General features: G+C 36.7%; 1 protein-coding gene across 1 annotated transcript; it reads left to right on the top strand.

The window, feature by feature from the left end:
- The first annotated feature begins 16,226 nt into the window (after positions 1-16,226).
- LOC103337220 (TMV resistance protein N-like) lies at positions 16,227-21,716 on the top strand. Its single transcript, XM_016795558.2, is given in 6 exon segments — positions 16,227-16,738; positions 17,723-18,827; positions 18,971-19,243; positions 19,423-20,304; positions 20,678-20,821; positions 20,823-21,716. Coding segments are annotated over 6 exon segments (3,300 nt in total). The 5' UTR covers positions 16,227-16,232; the 3' UTR covers positions 21,213-21,716.
- The last annotated feature ends 304 nt before the right edge of the window (positions 21,717-22,020 follow it).

The following is a 22,020-nucleotide window of genomic DNA, read 5'->3' as shown; positions in this document are numbered from 1 at the left end:
TTTGGATTCAAGCAGAAAGTCCTCTTCGCCAAAGGTAATTGCTGCCATACACGATGCACAAAACTTCGAGGTTTCAGTTGTGTGGACATCTGCTGATTTGAAACATGACTTGTACAAATCTGGGCTCGTTAAAGCCATTACGAGCGCTTCCTTAAGCTCTCTTGACATTTGTAAAGCGTCATAGACACTTAAAGGAGCAGGGATGCACTTAAGATGGGCCAAAATATCATACTTAAGTGCATGTGATTGTGATGACTCCTTTGCTTTACCGGTATCAGGCTTAAGGTCCTTTGTTTTTGAAAAGGATGATGGAGCTTCCCCTGTAACAGTGCTTTTTCCGACAAGGAGACCTTAATCTCTTTCGCCTTCGACTTCTTAAAGTGGTCAGCTTCCTCCTTTTGTTGTACTTTATCAGCAGATGGGATGCTTCGGCCAGAGCGGAGGTTAATTTCATCAACCTCTGTGTCAACCTCATGTTCCTCCACAGAAACCATGTTGCATTGGATAATTTCTTCCTTAATTTCAGATTCACTCGAAAAGAATTCAACTGGCAAGAACTCAGTGAATGTGACAGGGACTCTTACGGGTTGCTCATATTCATCCTCTTGAGGGATTTGAACTTTCTTTTGCTCCCTCTTCTTCTTCCTCTTATTTTTTAAGGTTGGCATGCCTCGGATCTTGACACCAGGATGAGTAACTGATTTGTGATTAGGTGGGAAATGTTTGGCCATGTGCTTGGCTCTTTTAACAAATGTCTTCCACCCCTCAGCAGATTCATTAGCCGAAGAATCTTCCCATATCTCTAGACTGGGTGCAACCATGAGCTCATGAAGAGTGGGAATTTGAAGATCACTAGACCATGGTGCTTTTGGACAGGCATGTACAACTGTACCCCCATTGTCGGTATTAGTACCTGCAAATTTTGCTCCACCTATTAATGCAGTGGTAAGTGTGAGCTTTTCTTCTATCATATTTGCCGTAGCTGAATGATGTTGGGAAGAAGAGTCTATCACCAAACCGCCATTGTTGAGAAGCTCTTGAATTTTGTCTTTTAGGATATAACAATCCTTGAGCGTATGACTGATGAGACGATGATACCGACAGTATGCTTAGGGTCATTTGTCTTGTTAGCCTCAGCAGGACGTTTTGATTCTGGCAAAGTAATACCTTTAGAGGCCAGAAGTTGGTCAAAAATTTCTTCTACATCTTCATCATCAAAAGAATATTTGACTTCTTTGCGCTCTTTAAGAGTAAGCCTTTTGGGTGGGTCTTTATTTTGGCCTTTGTCATTCTTTTTTTCTGTTTTGACAAAAGTGGCCAATGACTCTCCCTTTGCAGACTTCTTGTCATTTTTCTTCTCTCCAAATTGATTTTTTTGAGTCGCGGACTTTTGGCGAGCAATTTGTCTTTCAACATTGCTCGCCTTTGACACCAAAGCATCAAATGATCTGGGGTTCAAAGAAAGGTGGCAACAAAAGTTGCAATGTCCGGTATGAGGTTGTTGTAACACATTTGCACTGCTGATTGCTCGGTAATTTTCTCCGGGCATTGAAGATTGAGGCTCCTCCATCTCATTATGAAGTCATTAGCACTTTCCCCTGGCTTTTGGGTAGTTTGAGCTAGGTCCATGATCAAGACCTTCTTCTTTGAACTAACGAACTGTGCCAAAAATGCTTTTTGCATGTCGTCCCATGTCAAGATGGAGCCTGGCGGTAGTTGTGTATACCAAGTGAAGGCTAATCCTTTTAGGGATTGGACAAATTGACGCACCAAGAGAGCGTCTGATTGAGATGTCTCGCCACATGCTGAATAAAAATGTGCAAGATGTTCATGGGGTGAGCTACTTAAGCCATCAAATTTATCAAATATAGGCCGTTGATAACCCTTCGGGAATGGTATGGCGTCATAGTGAGAAGGGAATGGTTTTCGATACCCTTGAACAGGAGGTGCTATGGACAATTGGAACTCACGAATCCCCTGAGCAATTTTCACCTTTATGTCATTTGGGGAAATTGTGCTCGTGGAGCTCTCTGCTTTTTCCTCTTTTGTTTGTTGTTCAGGAGTCACCGATTCATTTGTTTTGCCCCTGTCTTGCTCATCTATGACATCTTTTCCTTTCAGCTGAGCGGATAGTAACGCTATTCTGCGTCTTTCTCTGCTAACTTCTGCTGCATTTCCCTTACGCAGGTCTTGCATCATTTCTTGGATTAAAGGTAACTGGTCTTCAGTATTGGAAAGAACCAGTCATCATGACTTGCATGCTTTCCACTCTCAAGAAGTTCGGTCCCTTGGGATGCTATACAATCATTCTCTTGAATCTGAGATACAGGATCATCATAGAGAGGATTCCATTGTAAATAATCATCCAAGCGAGCCGAGTTTAGACTAGATGACTCGGGAACAATCATCCCCATCATGTCTCGAGATTTAGAACGAGTCAATGGACCCATATAGGGCCTTGATTGATCTTGAGGTTTCGGGACTGCCCCTTGTGGTATGAGAATTTGACCCTTTGAAACAACGGCTTTCTTCACCCTCTTCCTTTGTGGATGAGGTATGTTCACCACCTTTTTTTTCATGATGGTGGCTTTGCTTTTACCCTTATGAGAATAGGGGTAAACCTCTTGTAATGTAGATTCCACAACATGGGATCTAGGGCTTGACAAAGGTTCGACCCCTTGGACCTCAATGTTTTCTTGAGAGTCATCCTTTTGACTTTCGTCGCTAGTTTCGTCGATGGAAGTCATCAAGGCTGAATCTGTAGGATATAAGTTGATCGGAATTGATCCAATCATGATTTGGACAAATCGGGTAGCACTTGTCCTCTTCGGAGTCGGCACAACCAGGGTGTTTGCGGTGTTCTCGCTTGCTGTCACCATTGAACTTGTCCCAGAGAGCTCGGACAAGATTGCCTCAATAGACTGACTCTTTGCTTCTTTCTTCCTTAAAGCACGTGCGGCCCTCTTTCTTGCATTTCGGAGAGCATTCTTGGACGATGTTTTCTTCAATTGGGTCTTGACGACCTTAGGAGTGACTTGAGGTTTGGCCCTCTGAATGGGCTTTGGAACAGTGCACTTGATGAGACTCTCACCAACAATGAAAGTCTTTTTGAACCCCACTCGTTTGGTGCACGCATTCTTGGTAGTTTCAATCTTGTGGAAGAAAATTGTTACTTGTGGTGCCATCGTATCTGGGTTTGCTAACCTGTGGCACAAATAAAAAACGTTAGTTACTTTATGATTGGAGATGAAAAGGTAAATGGGTCCCACCGGGCGTGCCAAAAATTATGTTGAAGAAAAATGTAAACCTCCAAACATAATTTCACCACCACTAATCAATTAATGGGGTTTTATTATTTTAGGTTCGACCCATTAAAGACGCAAGTCTCTTAATTACAATCCCTCGCTACAAGGGAAAAACCCTTTGATTCCATCATAAAGAAACAGAATGTATGTGTTTGGTTTTGCGGCTGCTCCCAAGTTCAACCTCAGGGTGCCTACGTATCCTTTGCAGGAATCAAGCCACTCGTAGTTCAAAGATTCGCAATGAATAGATGACTCATTGCAAAAAGGGAATTTGAATGAATTTGATTGAGGGGTGTTTGAGTGAATTTAGTTGAATAAGCCAGAGATTCGATATGGAGTTGTGTTTGGGATGGTTGCATCTAGATTGAATCTCTAGATTGCCTACGTACCCTTTCAAAGGGATCAAACCAACGTAGTTCGGACTTGATTTGTGTAAAGGTAGATATTTGATTTGTGGGGATTTGGTTGCGGTTGCGTCTATTGGGATGCTAGACTGCCTACGTACCCTTGATGGGATCAAACCAGCGTAGTTCCGAAAATGATTTGGGTGGAGATTTGATTGATGAGAATTTGGTTGTGGTTGCGTCTATTGAGATGTTAGACTGCCTACGTACCCTTAATGGGATCAAACCGACGTAGTTCCAAGAATGATTTAGAAATTAATGGGTAAGTGTGGCCCAATAATTTAGAGTTTGTGTCTTTGAGACGATTTGAGGATTTTTATAGGTAGATGACCTATGGGAAAAATTGGAAATTAATGGGTAAGTGTGGCCCAATAATTGAGAATTTGTGTTTGAGATATTTGAATTTAATCTCATTGGAATTTTCATGGGTAGATGACCCATGGGAACAATTGGATGGTTTTGTACCATTTTTCCTTTTTGTTAATGTCCAAGAAAAATAATGAGCAATTTTAATTAACCCACTAATTTTCTAAAATTAACATTATTTGGACTTGGGCCCAAATATGGCAATGAGGATTTTTGAATTAATCCATTAATCATATGATAGGAAATCTAGGCCTATGTAAATTTAATGGGTAATTATTTGAATCACCCATTAAATACTATGAACTTTTGAGAGTTAATGGGACAATTATTTTTTACAGCCCATTTTTCTATATCAGGCCTTTGATATTTGTTGATAGTTGACCCACGAACAAGGAGCCCAGAAGAGCTTTGGTCCAGCAAGCGATTGAAACAACCTGGTAGATATCTAACTCTTCGTAGAGTTTGTTTCCAAGTAAAATCAGACCTTGCAGTCCCATATTTATCTGAAATACTTGTGATCAGTCCGAATTAAAAGCAAACATTGTTACTGTTCAGTCTTTAAAAGAGTACACGAAGTCACAATCAGATACAGAGCCTTTACAAACAAAGAGAGAAAACCAGAGAAAAACTGCCGCAACATATCAAGAGGTTTGATTTTTCTTGTCTTTTTCCACTTTTTTTTTTATCTTTTCTTCCAATCTTCAACAAAGTGGCGTCAGCCACCTTCTTCCTTCTTCTTTTTGTTTTGACTTTTCTTCCTCTTTTTGATGGCTGTAGCAAACCTTTTTTTTTTTTTTTTATTGTCAAACATCATGTCTTATATTTTGGTTGTTTAAGAAACCAACAGATGGGGCATTCAATGCATGGGCTGCCCCAACGTTGCTCTTCCCAAGTTCTGCTTCTTCTTTTTTTTAATACCCCTGTTTCCTTTTGGCTGGCACCTTTCTCTCCTTTTAACCCAGCAACATCCACGAAGTGGCATACGGCCACTTTCTTTTCTTTTCTTCTCGGTGGCTGTCTCTTTTTGTTTATTATTGCTATATGCAATCTTCTTGCAGGTCTCCATTTTTCTTTGGGAGTTTCACTAAAACACCCAAAATAGGGGTTGAAATTATAAAAAAACCCAAGCACTATTGAAACATATAAACACACCCAAAACCCATCATTACACACACTCAAAACCCATTTATAAACACACCCAAAAAGTTGACTTTGGGGTTGATTTTGGGTGTGTTTCTATGTTTAAATGGTGCTTGGGTTTTTTTATAAATACATGTCTAGGATTGGGTTTATTTATAAATTTGTATTTTTCTTTCTGCCTGTTCTTTTCTTCACAACTAACTTACTTTTTTTTTGTTTCAGTGAGGAAAGTAAGGCTTTCAGAGGCAGAGATGGAGATGAATGGTCAGAGAGTCCAAGAGGTAACTCAAGCCTTTTTTTTTGTGAATACATTTTGGGCTGAACCCTCAAAACACCATTTCTGTTTCACATGATTTTCTTTTGCTCAGCAGAGCTTTGTTGAACAGAAATCCTCTCATGGATTCGTTGCTCATGATTTAAGGGTTGCCACCCATTATGGATTTATCATCCAACAAAATGATTTAAGGGTTGCCACCCATCATGGATATCATCCAGGAGTTTGATTTGAGGGTTGCCACCCATTATGGATTTATCATCCAACACAATGATTTAAGGGTTGCCACCCAACAAGCATTAATTGAAAGAATCCATGTACCTGTGAAAAGTATTCTTGTGCTTATGCTCTTGCAATTTTTCTCCTGCAGCAGTTTTCTTCTTCTGCGTTTCTTTTTCTTTTTTTTTCTTTACTGCTGTCCCTTTTATGAACCAAGGGCCTTCTTAGTGTATGAAAACTGAATAATCAACCCCCCCAAAAATAGGAGCCACTAACCTCTCTTAAGAGTTTTCATTGGTTTAGACCTCCACTTCTCTACCCTCAATTTTCTGCTTGTTAGATGTGGCTAATAACAAACATCAAAATCATGGGGCTTATCCAACCCATGTTTCAATTTTTTTTGTGATTTTTTTTATTCCAACAATTGTAATATTACCTTAGATAGGTAGGATTTGTAGGAGTATTATAAATAGGGAGTTTAGGTCATTGTTCAAAGGACCCATCCTCCTCCATCCTCCATAATCTACCATCAAATTCCTACATATTCATATTTATAGCCGAAATATCCAGAGGAGAATACGAAGAAAGCTTACACAACCTTGACATTCTACTTGGAGAATTTGGTGTCTTCCATGTCCTCATCAACCATCATGATTCTCAATAAGTCCTTCATGAACTAATTTCTTTTAATAGGGCTAATATGTAGCCTAGCTATGAATACTCAAATTCTTTGATATTGTTAATTTTATTTATCTATACATGTTAAGTGTTTGTTACCGTTCTTAATGCTTTCAATTAATTGGTCACTAATTGCATGATTGGAAGAATTAGGTTGAAACCGGAAGGAGATTCCTAGTAAAAAACTTCTTGTAACAAGTACCATATATTACATAGCCGACTCGAAAGACTAGGTTATGGTTTGTGTAATCTTTATTGTTTTCCACAAATCTTAATGGGTTCTTAGATATCTAAATCCATATATAACTAAGAATAGAGTGGGTTGATGGCAAAGAATACAACTAATATAACTCGGAAGAGAGTATTGGTGAGATAAGCTAAAACGATTATCAACATGTTAGGTAATTAGAAACAAGCTAGAAGGATTTGGGTGGGATTAGCTAGGTGAAATCGGTGCCCTAGTGCTTTATCATCTTTGTTTTCATCTTTTATATTATTTACTTGATCTCAATTTATTTTACTTGCTTAATTAGATTTTAATCATCATAATTCTCTTTTCATTTAATTCAAATATAATTAGAAATAAATCACTCTAATATTTAATATATTAACTTGATCCCTGTTGGAACGATACTCTACTTACTACTATATTAATTTGAGCAATATTGTCCACTTGCAATTAATCACATCATATATCATTTGTTTAATAAATTTGAGATTCATATAAGTGGGTCCTACATGTAAGGACAAAACCAGATATTGTTGTAGCACATGGAATTAAAGTTAGGCGTGAGGGTGGGCTAAAGTTCTACTTTAGGCTTATAACGTACTATTAACACCAACTTTTTCCTTTTCTTAAAAGTTGGGGTGGGGCAAGTGAGTGCTTATGTATTAATTAGTGCTATGATCTCCTGATATATATAAAATACTCGGTAGGGCTTTGCTAAAATTGCTACGACCTATAGGGTCGGGTGGAAGAGAGCTATGAATCATTGATCAATAGCTTCAAACACATATATGATTGATCGACTAAAAAGGTAAGTATAGAGGGCATATTGGCATAAGAAAATGGGGGAATTGTTGGAGTGACTTGTAGATGTTGACTTACTTTTCTTACACACCAAGAATTCCTATTATAATTGTGATTGATTTACTTTAATTCCTGATTTTCTACTGTAAATAGATTTAGAAATTTATTATTTACTTGCCCATTTAGGTTTTGTTGTATTATAAATATGACCTCCTACAAGGAGAAGAATATATAGAAAATTCCCACAAAAAAATATTCTCTTATAGTTTCATATTTTAGCATGGTATCAGAGCAGCGATCTTGGGATTGCTGACTCCAGTTTCTAAACCCTAGCCGCCACCATGGGGAAGGATGACTCTTCTAATCCTCATGGCGATAGCACCACTGCTTCCTCATCTCCTTCTCAACTTACCATAGCCAAGTTGAGTGCCTAGGTCGCTCAACTAATGCAAATGCAGACTCAGACCTCGAACTCGATCCTAAATCAAGATCCTACCAGGACAACCCCGACCTCGACTCAGACAATGAACCCGAACTCGAATCAAACGACGACCTTGAACCCAAGTCAGACGACAATTCCGACGACGATTTCCTATAAAGCTTCCGCTGCACATATTGGCATAAAGTTGGATGGCACCAACTATGCCCTATGGTCCCAAGTTGTCGAGTTGTATATCTCCGGCAAAGACAAATTGGGATATATTAATGGAGATCTTCCACAACCTCCTTCGACTGCTCCAAAGTTTCCTTGCTGGCGCACCGAGAACTCTATTGTGAAGGGATGGCTCATCAATTCTCTGGCGCAGAGCTTGATTGGCAATTTCATTCGTTTTCGGCTGCAAAAGCAGTGTGGGATGCAATTGCCACAACTTATTATGATGGCACTGACACCTCTCAGGTTTATGATATGAAACGACGAGTCTCTCGTATGCGACAAGCTAGCGGCTCCATTGAAACCTATTACAATACTCTCCAAAGCTTATGGAGAAAGATTGATTTCCGTCGTCCAAATATGATAGAGTATGAAAGTGATATCAAGTGCTATAATGATATTCTATAGAAAGATCGAGTTTACATATTTTTGGATGGCCTTGATGATCGTCTTGATAAGGCCCGAAGTGATGCTCTTCACATGACTCCATTCCCTACTGTGGACTAAGTTTATGCCTATGTTCGTCGTGAAGATGTTCAACAAGCTGTGATGATGGGTTCATCTGCACCCACTGGCGCTGGCTTAGCAGCCAAGAGTGCGCCTCGATCAGGTCCCCATACTCTTGCCGAACAGCCTCATAATTCTTCTCATGCGGCCTACCTTCAGATCCAATCATATGCTACTGTTGCTGGTGCGCCACCTCCTAAAACCATCCCACCTTCCCGTCCCAAGGCTCCGACTGATGGAAGTGGTTGCATGCACTGTGGCAACCCTAAACATACCCGTGACACCTGTTTTAAGTTGAATGGTTATCCAGATTGGTGGGAGGACCTCTGCGCTCGCAAGCTCAAAGAAACTGCTAGTAATTTTGGCCATGTTGCTCTTGTCTCTACCGAACCCCAATTAGCCTTCTTCCCGCATGTAGACCTTATTGATAGTCCCCCGCTTTCAGATGTCTCAGGTAAATGCAGTTATGCATTTCATACTTCTAATCTACAAGATACTACAGGTTGGATAATTGATTCTAGCGCCACTGATCATATTACCTTTGATCCGAATGATTTTTTGCACACCACTACACCCCGCCGCACAAGTATTGCCTATGCAAATGGAGTTACATATTATGTGACAGGGGCCGGCACTGTCGCCCTTTCACCTTCTCTGTCTCTTTCTAATACTCTACTCGTTCCATCTTTGTCCAATAAATTAATGTCTGTGAGCCAGGCAACTGAACAACTACATTGTTGTGCACTAATTTATCCCAATTTTTATTTATTATAGAATATTCTCACCAATGAGATCATTGAGCATGGTACTAAAAGAGGAGGGCTGTACTATGTGGATGACTTCAATATGGGACGTGCCAACAGTGTGAAGCATCCATCTGATGACAAGCACCGACAGATTTGGCTCTAGCACCGACGTTTAGGGCATCCATCTTTTGGTTATATGAGACACTTATTGCCTGAGTCGTTTTCTGTATTTAAAGACTTAGATTTTAAACACTTGCATTTTAGCCAAGAGTCACAGAGCATCCTATCCTTTAAGTATGAATAAAAGTATTATTCCTTTTGCTTTAGTTCATTCTGATGTTTAGGGACCCTCACCTATTTCTACTCACTCCGGTATTAATTGGTTTGTCACATTCGTAGATGATTGTACACGGATGACATGGCTTTATTTGATGAAAAATAAGAATGAAGTGTTTTCCTTGTTCCAATCCTTTCACAAACATATGGAAATACAGTTCAATGCTCAAATACAGATTCTTCGCTCTGACAACAGTGGAGAATTTGTTAATCATGATTTTCAAACTTACTTTCAGACATATGACATTATTCATGAAACAACTTGCCCCCAAACACTATAACAAAATGGTGTTGCCGAAAGGAAGAATAGTCATCTCTTCGAAACAGCCCGTGTTCTTCTCATTGGTGGCCATGTTCCTCGTATTCACTGGGATGATGATATTGTCACTGCTGTCCACCTTATCAACCGCATGCCTTATGGGGTTTTGAACTTCAAAACTCCATTACAAGTGCTCGCACAACACGAGCATCTGCCCTGTGTTTTGGTGCTTACCCCTTGTATTTTTGGCTGTGTGGCCTTCGTTCATCTCCACAAAAATCAACGAAGCAAACTTGATCCATGTGCGCTTCGTTGTGTTTTTTAGGTTATGCCACTCATCAGAAAGGCTACAGATGTTATCACCTTCTTACCCGGCGAACCTATTTCACTTTGGATGTCACCTTTTGGAATTGGAGATATTCTTTTATGACCCAACATCCAATTATACTCTTCAGGATGAGATATAGAGTGAAGAGCTAAATTGGAGCAGTTTGGAAAACGAAGATATTCATCTATGCATGAAGATTGCTCTCGGCCAAGAAACAATAACAATCAATCATCCCGAGTCTGGCACATACGAATGCTCTCTGCCAAACAACGATCGATCGCCTAACCCTTGCGAAGTGTTTTTGATTCAAGTCATACTTTCACAGACAACTCAAAACAACAAGATGAAGACCCCCATCTCACTCAACAGTACCAACGGACCAATCTCCTGAGAACATCTTTGAGGTAACTACTCCTACTAAACTTGTGCATTTAGAGGATAACACTATTGGATATCAATTACCTTTCAGGCAAAATCGTGATAAGCCACCAAACCGTTATTCACCCGATATTGGCAAGACATCCAACTATCTAATTGCAAATCATGTATCCACTGAGAAGTTTTCTGAACCACTCAAGGCTTTTGTGCATTAGTTGTCTGTTATCCATATTCCAACCAAGGTCTCTGAAGCATTGAAAGATCCTAAGTGGGTCCAAGCTATAAAAGATGAGATGAAAGCTCTTGAGAAAAATCAGACTTGGGCATTGGAGACTATACCACAAGGAAAAAAGACTATCGGATGTAGATGGGTGTTTACTATAAAACACAATGCAGATGGATCTATCGAGCGATATAAGGCAAGACTTGTGGCAAAAGGATACACACAGACCTATGGTATAGACTATGAAGAAACCTTTGCACCAGTTGCAAAGTTAAACACCGTCAGAGTCTTATTGTCCCTTGCAACTAATTTGGATTGGCCACTACACCAGTTTGATGTAAAGAATTCTTTTCTACATAGCGAACTCATGGAGAATGTGTACATGGATATTCCTCCTGGATATAATACTACTCAGACTGGAACAGTTTGCAGGTTACTAAAAGCATTGTATGGATTGAAACAGTCACCACGTACATGGTTTGGACGGTTCACTATGGCAATGAAGAACAATGGTTTCAAACAGTGTAACTCATATCATACTATGTTCTTGAAACATCGGAAAGGGAAGGTAACAGCATTAATAATCTATGTTGATGATATAGTTATTACTGGGAATGATAAACAGGAAATATCACAGCTACAAGACTATTTGGCTACTAAGTTTGAGATGAAGGATTTAGGTGGACTCAAGTATTTCTTAGGAATTGAGGTGGCTCGATCGCAGCACGGCATATTTCTCTCTCAAAGGAAATATGTCTTGGACTTGTTAACGGACACAGGAATGCTAGATTGCAAACCTGTGGACACTTCTATTGTTCATAATCATCATCTTGGTGAATATCCGGATCAAGTTCCAACTAACAAAGAAAGATACCAAAGGTTAGTGGGAAGATTGATCTATTTGTCACATACTCGACCAGACATTGCTTATACGGTGAGCGTTGTCAGTCAATTTATGCACTCTCCAAGTGAAGACCACATGAATACGGTTATTTGGATTCTTAGATATTTGAAGTCTGCACTTGGAAAATGACTTATGTTCTCAAAGCATGGTCATCTAAATATTGATGGCTATTCAGATGTAAATTGGGTAGGTAATGTAACAGATGGAAAATCCACATCGGGTTACTTCACATTCATGGGAGGTAATTTGGTGACATGGAGGAGCAAGAAACAAAATGTAGTAGCTTTATCCAGTGCAGAAGCCGAGTTTGGAGGCATGACTAAAGGGATTTGTGAACTTCTTTGGTTAAGAAAGTTGCTTACTGAACTTGGGTTTAAACCTACATCCACAATGAATCTCTTTTGTTACAACAAGGCTGCTATAGCCATTACACAGAATCCGGTTCAGCATGATCGTACTAAACATGTTGAGGTGGATCGACACTTCATCAAACAGAAGCTTTAAGCTAAGGTGTTTCAGTTTCTTTTTGTGAAATCTGAGGATCAATTGGTGAATATTTTGACAAAGGCGATTTCTAGTAAAGCGTTCCATAATTCACTGGATCAGTTGGGCATTAGCGACATCTATGCACCAACATGAGGGGGAGTGTTGGTGTGACTTGTGGATGTTGACTTACTTTCCTTACACACCAAGAATTCCTATTATAATTGTAATTGATTTACTTTAATTCCTGATTTCCTACTGTAAATATATTTATGAATTTATTATTTACTTGCCCATTCAGGTTTCATTGTATTATAAATATGATCTTCTACATGGAGAAGAGCACAGAAAATTCCCACAAACAAATATTCCCTCATAGTTTTCATATTTTAGCAGGAACAACCAAGGTTTCTTGTGTTTGATTCTCATAGAGGATGTCAAACTGCTAACAACAAAAATTGAATCAACTTGATGTCTTGGGGCGCTGAGGTCCTTTAGCAAGGTTAGATGGAAGGTGAGGGCCTTAGGGTGTGTGTGTTTGGTAGGCTAAGGCCTTCATTAGGTGTTGATGTTTTATGTAGTTCACTCGAATGGGCTACGTCCACGAGGAGAGATGTAGGAACTCATTTTTTGTTTAAAATGATTTCTTCTCCAAGTCAATATCTTCTTGTTTGCGACAGGCACCTTTATGGGTTTGCTACCTCTTAAACTAAATGCCAAAATGCCCTACATATCACCTTTTTATTTAAGAACAAGAGTCCATTGCAGATGGGTTTAATGTGAAAGTTTTTATGACGAAGAGTTTATATATGTAGACTAATCTTGAATTGCAAATAGTATAAGTGCCCTATAGTAGTCTTGTGGTTAGGTTTCAAGGCTTAAGAAAGGTTTGAGGCTGGATTTAGCGTTTAGAGGCTCAAATCCATTTTTGGAATACTAAAATAATATTCTAATAATTGAAACTATTTTTAAAACATATTTGGAAATTAAAATAATTTTAAAGTCCACAAAATTATTTAAGACTAGTAAATATAATTAATTAGTATTTATTAATTAATTTATGAAATTGATTAAAAATACTTAAATACTAACTATTCATTAAATAAAGACTAATTAAAACATAAATAATAATAAATATAATTAAATATGGCTAAGATGTTACTTATTGCAAATATTCATTAAAGAAATAATAATTAAAACATAATTACTAATTAAAGTAATTAAAAAAGCTAAGATATTTTATGGATTTCATAAATTACTTAATAAATATTAATTAATTATTTAAAATTATTTTGTGGACTTTATTTTTTTATTTTTGTTAAAATATTCAAAATTTAAAGAGTATAGCAGTGTAGATGTACTGTTAAAATACGTATGTACTTGTTCAATACGTTTGTAGGTCACTCGAATAGGCTACGTTCACGAAGAGAGATGTAGTAACTCATTTTTTCTTTAAAATAATTTCTTCGCCAAGTCAATATCTTCTTGTTTGCAACAGCCATCTTTATGGGTTTGCTACCTCTTAAACTAAATGCCAAAATGCCCTACTATCAACCTTTTATTTAAGAACAAGAGTCCATTGCAAATGGGTTTAATGTGAAAGATTTCCATGACAAAGAGTTTATATATGTAGGCTAATCTTGAATTGCAAATAGCATAAGTGCCCTATAGTAGTCTTATGGTTAGGTTCCGAGGCTTGAGAAAGGTTTGAGGCTGGATTTAGATAAGATGCTTTATTAATTTCATAGATTACTTAATAAATATTAATTAATTAATTAAAATTATTTTGTGGACTTTTTTTTTTGGTTAAAATATTTGAAATTTAAAGAGTATAGCACGCTCAATATACTGTTAAAATATGTATGTACTTGTTCAATAAGAGTATTGTACGTTTGTTTTTTAAAAAATGTGAATTTTATGGAGTCTTTAAGGCGTATACAAAACACGGATGTATAATTGAAAATAGGTACGTACGTATATAATACAGTATTAAAGATGATACTTTATACGAGTACTAACTCTGAAAAGGTGCAAAATCAAAAGGGGACAATAGAGACTCGTGTAATGGCCTAACAGTAATGAATAATGCTCTAAACTACTCTTATGGATAAACTCAAATCGGGGAAAAAAATATAAAAGAAAAAGAGGATCCCGTATATATATAAAGATTATAGCCGCTCATATATACTATTCACGAAAGAAAAAGAAAAGAAAAAAAGAGACAAGTAAAGTTGGGCAGCTATACTATTTTTATTAAAAAATTATTAAAAAAACAGGTATAAAAAACTAAAGAATCGAGTATAGCTGCGAAAAAACCGAGTATAACCGTCCGACGGTACTATTTTTTTAAAACATGTTTGACAAAACTGAGTATAGCTATTTATTTTTCAAAAAAATGGGGACCCGCATAGCGCCTAGTCGTGTGCGTGTTAAAAATGAATAGTCATTTGGCTATACTATTTTTTTTTTTAAAAAAAAACCAAGGTATAGCTGCGCGGCTATACTATTTAATATAAAAAAAACATTAAGAAAAAAGGCCCCTCCTAGTTGCATTAGTTTATACTTTATACTTATAGATATTAATTTAGTATAGCCGCCAGTTATACAAATAAAATAAGTACGTGTTTTATTCTGCAAAATTTTGGCAAATTACAACTTAAAAGGTCAGCCGCTATATAATATTTTAATATAATTTATTTTCATTTTTAAATTTATATTATTTCTATTCAATAATATGTGAGAATTATGCGTATAATAAGTGAATTTTGTGTGTATTGTAGAAAATTTTATGAAAAATACATGTATTAAAGATAAAAAATACGAATGTATTACTGAAAAATAGGTATGCACGTGTATAATATAGTATTAAACGTGAAATTGCTAAATTATTAACTCTAGAAAAGTGAAAAATCAAAAAGGGATAATAGAGACTCGAGTAATGGCCTAATAGTAATAAATAATGCTCTAACATACTTTTATCGATAAACAAAAATTATGGAAAAAATTATAAAGAAAAAAGGATCCCAATATATATGAAAAAGATTATAACCGCTTAACTATACTATTCATTAAGTTTTTTTTTTTAAAAAAAAAACGGATGAGTAATGTCTAGTGCCTATACTATTTAAAAATTAAAAGTAGTATTGCAGCGCAGCTATATTATTTCTTTTTTAAAAATAGAAAAACTGAGTATAGTTGCTCAGCTATACTATTTCTTTTAAAAAATTGGGAAAAAAACAGAGTATAGCCGTGCAACTATACTTTTTATTTTAAAAAAATTAAAAAACCTCGTATAGCCCCCCGGCTATACGATTTATTTAAATAAATAAAAAACTGTACCTACCTAGCACCGTCTATATTAAAGATGAAAAATATGTACATACTTATTCAATACGAGTATTGTAAGTTTGCTTTTTAAAAAAATTTGGATTTTACTTAGTCTTTAAGACGTATACAAAATAAGGATGTATTACTGAATTGCACATATTAAACTAAACAAACTAATTTTGTATATAAAAAATAAAAAAAAAAACCAAAGTCCACAAACTAATTTAAAGTAATTAATTTATATTTATTAAGTAATTTATGAAGTTAATAAAATATTTCAATAATAATTATTCATCAAAGAAATAATAATTAAAACATAATTAGTAATTAAAATAATTATAAAAACTAAGATATTACTTAATTATAAAAAAGAAAACAATTTTGTACAGTATAGCCACTGGGCTACACTGTTATAATGTTCGAGATTTAGATAGTATAGCCGTGCGGCTATAGTGTTAAAATATTCGCATATAATTAAAGAGTATAGCCTACACCACGCATGTGTTTATGTCATAAAACGCGGGAATCAGGATGCCTCATTGACTTTTTTCATTTATTATTTTTAAATTCCCTCTATTTTTGTTTTTTTCCAAGCCCTTACCTTTTATATATATACATATATACATATTCTCAGTCCATCAGCTTTATTTGAGGCCTTGAGGTGTAATTAGATATGGCTTGGCTGAGCAACCAAAGAGACTCTTCCTCTTCCTCGTCCTCTTCTTTTACCCCAAACCGGTGGAGTTACGATGTGTTCTTGAGTTTTAGAGGCGAAGATACACGTAACAACTTCACTGGCCATTTGTACACTGCTTTGTGCCGAAGGGGTCTTAACACCTTCATAGATGATGAGCTTAGAAGAGGAGAAGAAGTTGCACCAACACTTTTCAAAACAATCCAAGAGTCGATGACTTCCATCGTCGTGTTCTCTGAAAACTATGCATCGTCGAAGTGGTGCTTGGACGAGCTGGTGTGCATCCTTGATTGTAAAGAATCTAAAAACCAAATTGTTTGGCCTATTTTTCACAAAGTGGCTCCTTCGGACGTACGAAATCAGAGCGGCAGTTTTGGTGAGGCGTTGAGTCGACATGAAGCAAACTTCAGAATGGATCGTGTCGAAAGGTGGAAGGCAGCTCTTACTCAAGCAGCAAATCTCTCTGGATGGCATTTCATGGAAGGGTATTAATTCTTTTCATTTCTATTAGATGTGTATGTATACATATTCTAAAACTGATCATGATCTTGAACATAAGTGTTGCCTTATTAACAAAAACACTCAAGTAGAGAAAAGGATTCAAACCCACAGGTAATGATCTCTCAAAGTCCGTACGTTTTTTTTTTTTTCCCTTTTAAATGTTATGTACAATTTTATAAGAAAACAATTCGAAATTTAGAGCAGGCGCATTGACATAGACATGTTTAGCAGGTAGAGATAAAAGTCAACGGGTAAATGTAATAATAAAAAAAGATTTATTTCTTAATTGCTATTAGAATAAATTAACCCAATTTGCCTACTACTTGTTTTAATTAAATGTTGTTACAATATTCTCTAAAGTTTGTTTATGACAAAAATTCATAAATTGGGTTTGACTTTAATAGTTAATCTCCATGTACAAAGATGACTTTAATAGAAGACATATTGTACTTTTCATATCACAACTTGTAGAGAGTGCTACTATATTTTCCACCATGTCTTATTCTCTTACTCACCTTATCTTTAAAAAATTTAAGACAAATTTACTCACCGAGTTAATTTAACCTCAACTCACAAAACACACCTATTCTACTGTTTGACAAAAGAAAAACAAAAAACAAAAAGATCCAGAAAATCAAAATATTAAACTAAAACATTTATCTAGCCCGTCAAACAACTTGATCCTCTTCATATCTCAAATAATAATGATAACTGAATTTACATGATGGTTGGAAAGATAAGGTGGATAGGAAACTAGGAAAGATGTGGAAATAGCAACACTCCTTATACATATCTAAATTTATAATTGATAATTAAAAGTTAGAATACCATTCCTCATTCAATATATTAATATTCAGTTCTCATATTTTATTGTGAAAATTTACATCATGTCATTTTTCTTTCTTTTGGTTTTTCGATTCTCATTCGACTCATTAAATGTTATTCTTCCCTAATTCTTGATTTGACAGGCATGAATCTAAGTTTATCCACAATATCGTTGAAGAGATCTCACTTCGAACATCAAACCGTACGTACTTGAAAGTTGCTAAGTATCCAGTAGGTTTAGAATCTCGCTTACGGGACATGGATAAGCTTCTGTGCGTTGGGAAAACTGATGTTCGAATGGTTGGGATATGGGGAATCGGTGGAATAGGCAAGACAACGATCGCAAAAGCTGTTTATGGATCTATTGCCCATAAATTCGAAGGCCAATGTTTTTTGGCAAATGTGAGAGAAATGTCATCGATGCCAAATGGCTTGGTCCAATTGCAAAACAATCTTCTTTCTGAGGTTTTGGGGGGTAGTACAAAATTCATGGTGACTAGTTGTCATCAAGGAGCTAATGTGATAGAGAACAGACTTCACAACAAGAGGGTTCTTTTGGTTCTTGATGACGTGGATCATCGAGACCAATTGGATAACTTAGCAGGAGGACCTGATTGGTTTGGTCCAGGTAGCAGAATTATCGTAACAACAAGAGACAAACACTTGTTAACTGCTCATGGAGTTACTTCAACATACAAGGCCAAGGAACTAGATTTTTATGAGTCTTCTGAGCTTTTCAGTTGGAACTCCTTTAAGAGAGACAAGCCTCCAAATGATTACGTGAAGCTTGTTGGGCGTGCTGTGTGCTACACGAAAGGCCTTCCGTTAGCTTTGACGGTGTTAGGTTCTCATCTTTGTGGCAGAAGCATAGAAGAGTGGAAAGATGCATTAGACAGTTACGAAATAATTCCTAACAAAGAAATCCAAGAAATACTCAAGATTAGTTTTAATGGATTAGAGCATTTTCAGAAGGAGGTTTTCCTTGACATTGCATGTTTTTTCAAAGGAGAAAAGAAAGATGATATCGTGGATATTCTGAGAAGTTGTGACTTGTTCCCAGTAATTAGCATTCGAGTACTCATAGATAAGTCTCTCTTAGTTGTTAATGAGCACAATATGTTAACCATGCATGACTTACTTGAAGATATGGGCAAGGAAATCGTCCGTGAAGAATCGCCTAACGAACCAGGTGAACGCAGTCGGTTGTGGTTTCACAAGGACGTTTGCGAAGTTTTAACAAAACAAACAGTAAGAAAAATATCTGTATTAATTTCATATTGATAAACATGCATGTCTCTTTATTTATTACAAATCTTGACATCTTTTTCCCATATCAATTACAACAATATGTGGGTTTGTAACTGACTACTTTTTTGGAATTTCTGGTATAGGGAACGGGTAAAGTTCGAGGCATAATGATAAACATGCCTGAGAAGAATGAGATATGCATAAGTGCTGAAGCCTTTTCAAGGATGAAAAATCTCAGATATTTAATAAATCTTAATGCAAGCCTCATTGGAAACATTAATCTGCCCAACGAGTTAAGATTGCTAAATTGGTACAAATATCCTTTACAATCCCTACCGTCTAATTTTCAACCAGATAAACTCGTTGCCTTAAAGATGCCTTCAAGCAACATATTGCGGTTTGGGAAGGGCTCCACGGTAAGTACATAATTGCCTTTGAAGAGTTTCTAATGCTCTAAATGATTAATATGCTAATTTTCTATCAACATACATGTGTTGCTAAACTGTGAGCAAGATGAGTTGTGTCCAGATTCTTGTGTTGCATTTCTCATATTGTTGTTGTTAACTAGTGGTTCAATCTTTTTCTTTTCTTATAGAAACTGGGAACATTGAAATCTATGGACTTCTCTGGGTGTGAAATGCTAGAAGAAATACCCGACTTCACAGGATTCCCAAACTTGGAGAAATTGTTTCTTAGAGAATGTAGCGGTTTAGTTGGGATTCATGAGTCTGTTGGATATCTTGAAAAGCTTGTGACTCTGAGTCTGCAAAACTGCTCAAACCTTACAAGGTTTCCAACAAAACTTCGCTTGAAATCACTCAAACTGCTTAACATGAAAGGTTGCAGAATGCTGGAGAGTTTCCCAGAAATTGAAGCCGGGACAATGGTCTTAGAGAACATTAATTTAGAGTGCTGTGAAAACCTCAGAAATCTTCCAAGAAGCATTTATCAGTTGAAACATCTTCAGGAACTTGAGGTTAGAGGCTGCCCCAAACTTATATCCTTTCCCATGAAGGAGAACCCTGAAAACCCATCAAGAGTTTCTCATGATAGTCAGAGCTCATTGGTGTTTCCAAAGCTAAGGTTTCTCCGAGTTGGAGATTGCAACTTATCAGAGTGTGATTTCCTCATGCCATTCAATTGTGTGTCCACATTGACTTTTCTAGATTTATCTGGAAGCAGTTTTGTTTGCCTTCCTGAACGGATCAACATGTTTGTTAGCTTGGAGTGGCTTATATTGCGTGATTGCAAGAAGCTTCAAGAAATTCCTCAGCTTTCTCCATGCACAAAAGGAATAAACACAGGTGGCTGCAAATCTTTGGAAAGATTTTCAAAACTTTCAAGCATTTTGGAACACAACTCACAGGGTTCTCTTCAGTATAGCGACTTGTCTAACTGCCACAAACTACTCAAGAGTCTTGACTTTGATGTGGAAAAGATGGCATCCATCTTACTTAGCCATTCTCAAACTCACCAGGTTTTAGTCTTTTTCGCTCTGAGCTGTCTCATATACATCTACCATTAATTGTATTGTTAGAAGTCAACCTGATTTAATTATAGATACAAATCACTAATTGTCCAGGATATATCGATCGAAGAGATGCATGTGACATATGGTGCATTGTATCTAGATTTGAGCTCACGTTTAGAATGTATATATAGTCTCACCTATATATTTAGTGTATCATCTATATCCGAGGGAAGATTCACATTCATAAGTAAATATATATATCATATCTACAGTCGAGAAATGATATACTAGATGATCAGTTAAGATTATACAACAAGTAACATTACTCTTAATAGAATACATCATGATGACTAATTAAATATTATCATGCACGTTACAGCAGCACGTGCCTTTGGACAGCGAGTGCTATGAGTTCAGCATTATACTTCCTGGAAACGACATTCCAAAGTGGTTCGGCCACCGAAAACAGCCAGCTGATCCTCATTACTGTCACTTCAACATTAAATTTCCCCCAAATTTCACCGGGAAAGAACACAAGATTGGCTTTTTCTGCTGCATTTGGAACCATGGATTACACACTCCCTTACGATTATGACGATTATGAGAGATACGGATTTCATGTCAGAGTCTTCATCAATGGTGATGAAATATTTTCATTTCATGAACACATTATATCGCCAGGGTCAGATCATGTGTGGCTGCAATATATTTCATTATCTAATATGAGGCACTGGAAGCGTTACTGGAATGAAGAGGATATCATGTATAAGTGTGAAGTTAGATTTCTTCCCTCCGAACCAATATCATTGAAAGTATGTGGTGTCCAACTAGCATACCTCGGCCATGGTGATGATTTTGAGAACTTGGGCGTCACAATTGAGGAGATTATTGATAAGAATAATAATCCTATCTAATTTGAAAAAGACAAGAACAGCAGCCAATGTTTAGCATAAGATGCAACTGTTAGTACTGATTATCTGTACTGGTTCTTGGATTCATGTGAGATTTATATATGCGGTGGAGGATATTAGAAGATTAATGGAGAATCATGGGATGGTTGATGTGGTGTTTCAGTTCAACCTCGCGCTGGCATTGGGGCTGCAGATGCACTGGCCCAGTTTGGATTGAAGAAAGGTTTGCGGTTTTTTTGGGAAGATATTGGCCCCCCTTGGCTGGAGCAAGTAATAGAGAGCGAAAGGATGCAGACATAACGATCTTTTTTGTTTTCCTCAGTTGTTTATTTGGAGATGCTGTGGTACTCTTTTTCCTTGACCGGATTTTCCTTCTTTGGGGATTTTATATGGCAATGTTTTAATGAGACCACTCTTAGCCCTCCGTTTCGTCAATTGATTCTATTGTAAGTGTTTATGCAAGTTCAATGAAATTCTTGTATCTCTTTGATTAAAAAAATATAAGTGGTTAACCTACCTTGCCAAACATGTCATGCAGTACCAATTAGCTCTCAGCTAGCTTAGTGGTTGTTAAATTAATATTTTTTTAGCTTGTGTAGAGAATATTATTTAATTAGGATTATACAAAAACTTGTTGAACCAAAATTTTGGGATTGTGCAAGAAATATTTCTCTGTTTGTCGTAAGGAATATTATGCTTGAAGCTTGAAGCTTGTCCAGGCTACAATGATTTTGAAGTTTTTCTTTTGCCGATTGAATTTTATTACTGAATTAGGTTTTTATTCTGACAAAAAAACAATTAAAGAAACATA

This window comes from Prunus mume, linkage group LG7 (assembly GCF_029339155.1).
Source record: "Prunus mume cultivar Tortuosa linkage group LG7, ASM2933915v1, whole genome shotgun sequence".
NCBI classification, from domain to species: domain Eukaryota; kingdom Viridiplantae; phylum Streptophyta; class Magnoliopsida; order Rosales; family Rosaceae; genus Prunus; species Prunus mume.
Note: the sequence above shows the minus strand (reverse complement) of the source record. Positions and strands in the feature narration are given on the sequence as shown.